The sequence below is a fragment of the Trichosurus vulpecula genome, chromosome 9 (genome assembly GCF_011100635.1).
Source record: "Trichosurus vulpecula isolate mTriVul1 chromosome 9, mTriVul1.pri, whole genome shotgun sequence".
NCBI classification, from domain to species: domain Eukaryota; kingdom Metazoa; phylum Chordata; class Mammalia; order Diprotodontia; family Phalangeridae; genus Trichosurus; species Trichosurus vulpecula.
In genome coordinates, this window is record NC_050581.1 from 20,048,349 (window position 1) to 20,055,751 (window position 7,403).

The 7,403-nt window shown below is 35.6% G+C and overlaps 1 protein-coding gene across 1 annotated transcript; it reads right to left on the reverse strand.

Annotated features, from left to right (window-relative positions):
- Window positions 1-1,960: 1,960 nt before the first annotated feature.
- IFNK (interferon kappa) lies at window positions 1,961-2,569 on the reverse strand. The gene has a single exon (XM_036738566.1). It carries the CDS (start codon window positions 2,567-2,569, stop codon window positions 1,961-1,963), a length of 609 nt encoding a protein of 202 aa, XP_036594461.1.
- Window positions 2,570-7,403: the final 4,834 nt, after the last annotated feature.

Consider the following 7,403-nt stretch of genomic DNA (forward strand, 5'->3'; position numbering starts at 1 on the left):
TTCAAACATTTGGGTATAGTATGAAAGTAAGTTAGTGGAAAACACTGCTTTTGTGTTAAGTAACTATGTGATATATCTTGAATCTCCCCAAATAAAATATTAATAGCAACAGCAACAATAATAATAACTAATATTTATCTAGCGCTTTAAGATTTGCAAAGCACTTTACAAATATTATCTCATTTGATCCTCACAACAACCCTGGAAGATAGGAACTATTTTACAAATGAGGAAAATGAGTCAGAGGTAAATGACTTGCTCAGAGATACATAGCTAATAAGTATGTAAAGCCAGATTTGAATTCAGATTTTCCTGATACCTCATCCAGCACTCTAGCCACTGTTCCACGTAACATATTATAATATAAATAACTATGATTGTTCATTTCTAGGTGTTCTCTTCAGGTTTTTCTTTTTCTGGTATAAACAACTTTTTGTCTTACCTGTCCAGGAAATATTGGAAATTAAGAAGTTTCCCTTGAGGCAAAACAGAAACTTCAGTTTGGAATAGTTTTCATATAAAACCATGCCATTTCTGTTTTCAAACTGTACTCAGAAAATCACAGAATGTTAGAGCTTGAAAGGACCTTAGTTAGAAATTATCTATCTAGTTCAGCAACCTGATTTCACAGATTGGGAAACTGAGGCCCAGAAAGATAAAGTGACATCTAATATCAAAAACTAGCCAAGTGTCAGATAGGGGTTTTGAACTTGGGTCTTTTTTTTAGCTCTGAATGGCACCTGTTTTCATTATACCACATTTAATTTCTTTATGACTTCTTGTTAAAGCGTTTCTTACATTTTATATTTCTTGTGTTCTTTTGTTGTTTTTTAAAATTTGGTTCCATCAGTAATTTTCAGAAGCAAAATCCAAGAGAAGGGAAATGAGATATATATTGCTCTCTTACTTGGCTTAAGAACATTACATACAGCTGTAGCTTGGAGGCATGTGGTTATTTGTGCCATCAGTCAGCCATCAGTCTCTCCATGAAAGAAAGGAAATCTTTTTCCTTCAGATGTTTTATCATGGACATTAAGACATTTTGATAGATTGTAAAATTTGAGCAAAGTGTATTAATGAGCTGAAGTGTTAGATATGGCAACACATGGATTTTGCTTAAGTGTTCAATGGGTTTCTCACCACTGGTTGGGGTGGTAACATTTATGAAGAAGAGACAGAAAGAAAAAAAAACAGGGTAAAGGGGGTGAGACCTTGTAAAAATGTGGAGAAGGGAAAGGATGAATAAAAGAGGGGAAAAGAAGATAGAAGTACTAGTTTTTTAAACTTATGCTGAGGCACATATAAAGAAATATATTAATAACTAACCCCTCTTTATTACCTTCCCCATCTTTCTCACTTGTAAGGGCTAGTCACTGGGAAGATTGATACAGGGACTTCCAAGTAAGATTCCCCCCCTTCCCCCCAAAATATAATTAAGCACCATAGTCATCTATAAAAAGGACTAAACTTTAGCTCTTTTAAAATTCATTTCTCATGCCCACATATCCAAATATCCTTTATAAAGGGTGTCAACAATGGGCATCACCCTTAGCTCTATTATTTTAAATATTATCAGAGTCTCAAGGGTTTTGTGTTTTTTTCCTGAAATTTTTAGAATTATCTTCTATATGCAAACATATACCTCTTTTAATTAATTAGCTTTAGTCTTGAAGGAGAAAAAGAAGAGTTGGGCAGAAGAGTAATCATTGAGAAAAGTGATTACAAATGACCCCTCAAGTAATTAAATATTGCAATCTTTGGACTGGCCATGCAAGTCTAAACACTGAATAGATGTCAAAGGGCACACATATCACCAATAGATACTAAGTAGAAATAAAGATAGATGTACAATATATGACAATAGGAAGCAGCAGTTGTTAAAATAACCAACTTCTAACATGTAAAAATAGTGTAATTTTTGGAGGGGAAAAAAAGGATTTTTCTTTCAAAAGTTACCTTATTATTTGAGTTGTGCTATCAGTTTCTGAAGTATGTAGAAACATCTTCTCATTTCCAGTCGGACTACCTCCCATGCACAGTGACTGTATTTCTTCTCCTTTAGGAAATTGCCTATTCTCTTGAAATATCTCTTCAGTTCCAGGTTGTTCAGATGGAGGATAACAAGTCCTGAGTAACTGATTTCATCTTCTGCCTCTTTCTCCAGCTCCTCCTTTTCTTTCTCATCTTCCTCCAAGCATTTTTGTAGATACTCAGTTTGCTGATGAAGTCCAATTTGAATTTTTTGAATATTTTCCACTTCCCAAGTAAGTGGGGAATAATTCTGACTGAAGATGTTGAAAATGTGTTGGGACATCTCATAGATGACTATCTTAATATCCTTCAGAGATTGATCAGGTGGCAGAAGCCAAGTTTGGGAAAACCCAAAGTTCATCCTTATACTTAGACATTGGAGGGGAAACTCTTTGCTCATCTTGCTCAGAAGTATCATGGCCTCCCAGTTGACATTTCTTAGGTAGAAATAAAGTAAATTGCAGTCCAGAGAGGAGACACTGGTGACCAACAAAAATAAGAGGTATGAAAACTTTAAACATTTTTGAATGTTGGGCATGACACAGTTCTTGTCAAAACCTTAAAATCTTAAAGATAGGATTAACAAAGGTATTTGTATATTTGGTACTGAGTTGTAGTTCCTTTATATACCTGAATTTATTTGGCAGGAGGAGTTTTCATTCGTCATTTTATAGTTCATAGTGTTCATCCCTTTTCCTATGCCTTTAAGGCTTTTGACTTTGAATGACTTACACATTGATTTCTAGGAATCTTATCAGAGACTTTTAGTTGTGAAAAAATGAGCAAAGCATTACTATTTTTGTTGTCTTAGTATCCTAGATGATCTATACTTCTAAGCTTATAGAATCATCATAAGTAGATTGATCCAGGACTTTCAGTGCAAAAAAAAATGTGATCAGGTACAAAATCATCTGTAAAAAGGACTAAATTTTAGCTCTTTGAGTTTCTTATGTCCGTGTGTCCAAATACTCATTTATAAATGATGTCAATAATTGACATCATTATGACTTTATTATTTTAGGGATTACCAGAGTATCAAGGATTTTGTTTTATTTCTCTTAAATTTTCATAATTCTATATTCGGACATTTCTCTTTTTTTGCTTAATTGAATTCACTGTCAGGAAGGAAGAAGAAAGAAGACAATGGGAAGGAAGAGGAGGAGGATTGGGCAGATTTTAAAATCCCAGGACTTGGAGTTCTTAATGGAACCTGGCCTAGGGCCCAGATCTCCTGATTCCCGTCAGGTATTACGGTGTATTAGGGTGGAGCTTGTCAAATAGTAGCTTATATTCTGTAGTGTATAACAAACATGTTGATTCTTTGTGAAGTGTTTTATTCAATGAAAACTAAATCAGCGGAGTCAATTATGCCGTCATTATATTCCTCTTTCCTACTTTCTCTTGAGAACTTAGTAAGAGTTTTTCAACCTCTGTTGGTACTCAGATATCTAAAAAGATTGAGGGATATGTTTCCGTTTTATTTATTTGGTGACTTCCCTTAAAGTACTATATCTTTGTCTTCCCAATCTCCCTTTTCCAGCCTCCATCCCTCCAGTCTTTATTCTAGATAGCAGTTCAAAACATTGGTGTTTTATACTTTTTCCTCCTGCTTGGGGATCTTCCTTGACAAAGACATTTTCACTCTGTGGACTGAGTTTTAGAAGGTCTAATTCATCCTGGAAAAGATGCCACTATACTTATGGAAATGGCTTCCTATTGGATGTTTTTAACCTTTTAAGCTTGATTCCCATTCTTATGCACACACCCAAAGGAAGTGGATTATTTTACAAAGAGAAAGTTGTTAGCCTAATCACTCTGTGTAACCATTATCTTTTTTCTCAATAAGCCTTCATTTTTATTTTTTTTTGTACAACACTATGCTCTGCGCACAGTAAGTACTTAATAAATGTTTTAAAAATTGGAACTGTTGAATATAATATTTTGGAATCATTATTGACAGTGTCTCGTAACCACATTTCCACAAATATGATTCATTTAATAGGCATTTGTTATTCATCTTTTACATGTCACATACTATGCAAAATATTTGGAGTACTCAGGTGGGTTTGTAATATCATTTATTTTGGGTAGGATCTTAAGTCTGAAGCTAGAAGTTGCCCTTAATTTTACAGATGAGGAAACTGAGGCCCAAGGAAGTCAAGTGATTTGCTCAAGGTACTACAGGTAGTGCCAAAGGTAAGATTTGAACCTAGGGCCACTGTCAACAGAGCTGACACTTTCTACTCTACCTTGCTCTGCTTAGTAAATGTCAGAGATGGAATTTAGACCTGAGTCCTCTGCCTGCAAAACTAGTATTCTTTCTCTTATATGTTCTCTCCAACAACACTAAGTGAAACTTTGCCCATCCTATGCAACTGTTGTCCATATCCAAACTGGCCACACTTTCTTCTTTTCCTGACATCAGTAGGATACTAGTGGAGTATGTGTCTGTCTACCAGGCATCCTTCACCCTTGTAGAACCATCCCAAACTCATTTCCTTTTTTGATCATGTTTTCCTGATGAAATGCTTTATGCCTGTTCTTTCTTATTTATTTTATCCTGCTTATTACTAAATATACACACGATGTTCATTGCTCTCATGAGCAGTTTTCAGTCCTTTTGAAAGAATTTTCAGTTCTTTAAAGACTTGGGTGCCATGTCTTCTAGCCATATTCCACAGGTCAGGTTTAAGGATACAAAACAAAAAAGTAACAGTTTCTAACTTAAAGGAACTTACATTCTGTTGGGGAAAGCAACCTGTGCCTAAACAAGAAAATACAAAATATATATGGACTTTATTGAGGATCGATTGGAGTCCAGGCCCAAGGAAACTTTGAATAGATTCTGGATGGACCATAGTCTCCTGGCTGACAGTTATTGTTGATTTTAGCATAATTTCAGCAATTGTTTTCTGATCAATTTCTGATTCAAAGATACATTACACTGTAAGGTCTTTTTATGTTCATCCTGACTTCACAAGACGAGTTCAATGAGTTACATTAAATTGAAGTCCTTAAGGATAGGAACTATTGCATTTATTTAAGTATTCTCTCTGTGTTCTCATTCTGTTCTCTCTCTTCTCTCTCGCTCCTGTCACCTTCAAAAGAAGGTATTTCTCCCTCTCCCTCAAAATCCAGGAGGAAACCTACATTTCCGCTATAGTTTTCTTCCTGGCAAGCTACCAAACTACTTTAGTTGTGAAATCATAAGATCATTTGAAGACTTGCGAATGAAGAGGTATGAAAACCCTATATGCAGAAAAAAATTATTTCAACCTCGTAACTCTTTAAACTACATTAATCAGGTTTTCAGAGGCTCTGCATGGTTGAAAATTTTGACTTCCAGTAGTAGTCAGTGTTGGAATTCTTGGGGCTCACTACTGTCTCTACTAATTTCAATACCTCCAATATTTGTATGTACATTTTTGAATGTGGATGCTACCTTCGCCAGTGAAGACTGAAACACCATTAAAACTTATGGTCTTTGAAAGATATGGTGACTAAAAAAATTTATCATGGCTTACCTGTTGTTGGTCATCGTAGAGCTTAACTAGGCTGGATCTTGGATGATAGACATAGAAGTTCACCACTTGAAACCTATCCCAGGTGGTAGGACCTTCCAGAATTTATGCTTTATTGACACAGCCTTTGAGAACGAAGTGTTATTTCTACATGACAGTGAAGTGGCAGAGTAGGTCTTGAACAGAAGTGCTATTTCTGTATTTGTGCAGTTTAGCATTGTAATTAGTAATCTGCCCTCTGTCCCAGTATATTGTTCAGTTTTATCCTAAGAGTGAGGCACAGAGGGTTTCATCATATGAATAAAAACAGCATTTTTAATGACTTTAGATCTTCTTATAGCAATACTTACTTCTTGATATTTGTGCATCATTGATAAATATTAATTGATGCTTAAGTGACTAGCTCAGTACTTTCCACGGAGTAAATGTTGAATATGGAAGGGAAAAAATGGTTTCTCTTCTGCTCAGTTCTCAATGATCATTTCAAAGTGCTTATATTTTTCCTGGAAGCCCTCATATATAATGAAGAATTAAGGCAAAAATGTTTGAAAGATGAAGATGATATTTCTTACAGTCACATGTATATATGTGTGTGTGTGTGTGTATATATATATATATATATATATATATATATATGTTTTTTTTTTTTACTGGAAGAGGTGTTGGAGATTCTGGCTAAATTCTTCATTCTACATATGAGGAAACTGAAGCTCAGAGTAGACTTGCCTAAGTTACTAGCTTAGTTTGTTAGTAGTTAAACTGGGACTAAGACCCCTGGTTCCTTGCTCCTGTTTTTCTAGACTGGTTACATATTACTCCTCATACACGCTATTGCTATGGTTCACTCGTTTTTCAGCCTTGTCCAACTCTTGGTGACTCCATTTGAGGTTTTCTGGCCAAAGATACTAAAGTAGTTTGCCAGTTCCATCTCCAGCTCATTTTATAGATGAGCAACTGAGGTAAACAGAGTTAGGTGACTTTCCCATGGTCACGCACCTAGTAAGTGTCTGAGGCCAGCTGTGAATTTAGATCTTCCTGGCTCTGGGTGCGGTGCTGTATGCAGAGTGCCACCTAGATGCCTCCTCATATACCCTACACTCCAGCCAAATTACCCTATTTCCACTTATCCCTACGTGATCTTACTACCTCCAATGCTTAAAGTACAGTCCTTCCTCATCTTTGCTTCTTGGAACCCTTAGTTCCCTTCAAGGCTCATTTAAAATGATGTCACAAAAACATTTTCTGATGTTGCACTTACTCCCCTGCAGAAATCATTTTGTATTTATTTTGTGTCTGATTTGGATTTGTTAATCTGTTGAATTGATATTTCTCTTGGCAGAATGTGAGATCTTTAGGGGAAGAAGACAGAGACAGTTTCGTTTTGGTCTTTATATTCCCATTACCTAGGGCAGTGTCTGACACCTAAACGTTTAACAAATGCTTGTTGAATTGATAAGGTTGTGTCCAATAAATGTTTGTTGTGTGAATGAACAATTAGTAGACCATATATTATCATGTTTTACTATTAGTTATAGTTTCCATTACCCACACTTTAGTTTTATTTAACAAAAAACTTTTAATAAGCATTTACATGCTGTCCCATCTACTTTTGGCTGTGCATTGACTATCCTCTTTTGGCCAGAACTGAATGAAGGCCATGTGAATGGATGAATAGTAATGGTTAATGGTCTAGACACTGATAGCTTGATAAGAAGTGGATGAGACATTGGAGTCTAGACAGTACAGCAGTGATTAAGCTGTGGGGTTTTGGGCTTTCATAGGTGAGATTTATTATTACTGAATCTTAGAGGACAAGTTTCAAACCTGTGTAAGAGTAACATACTTATCATC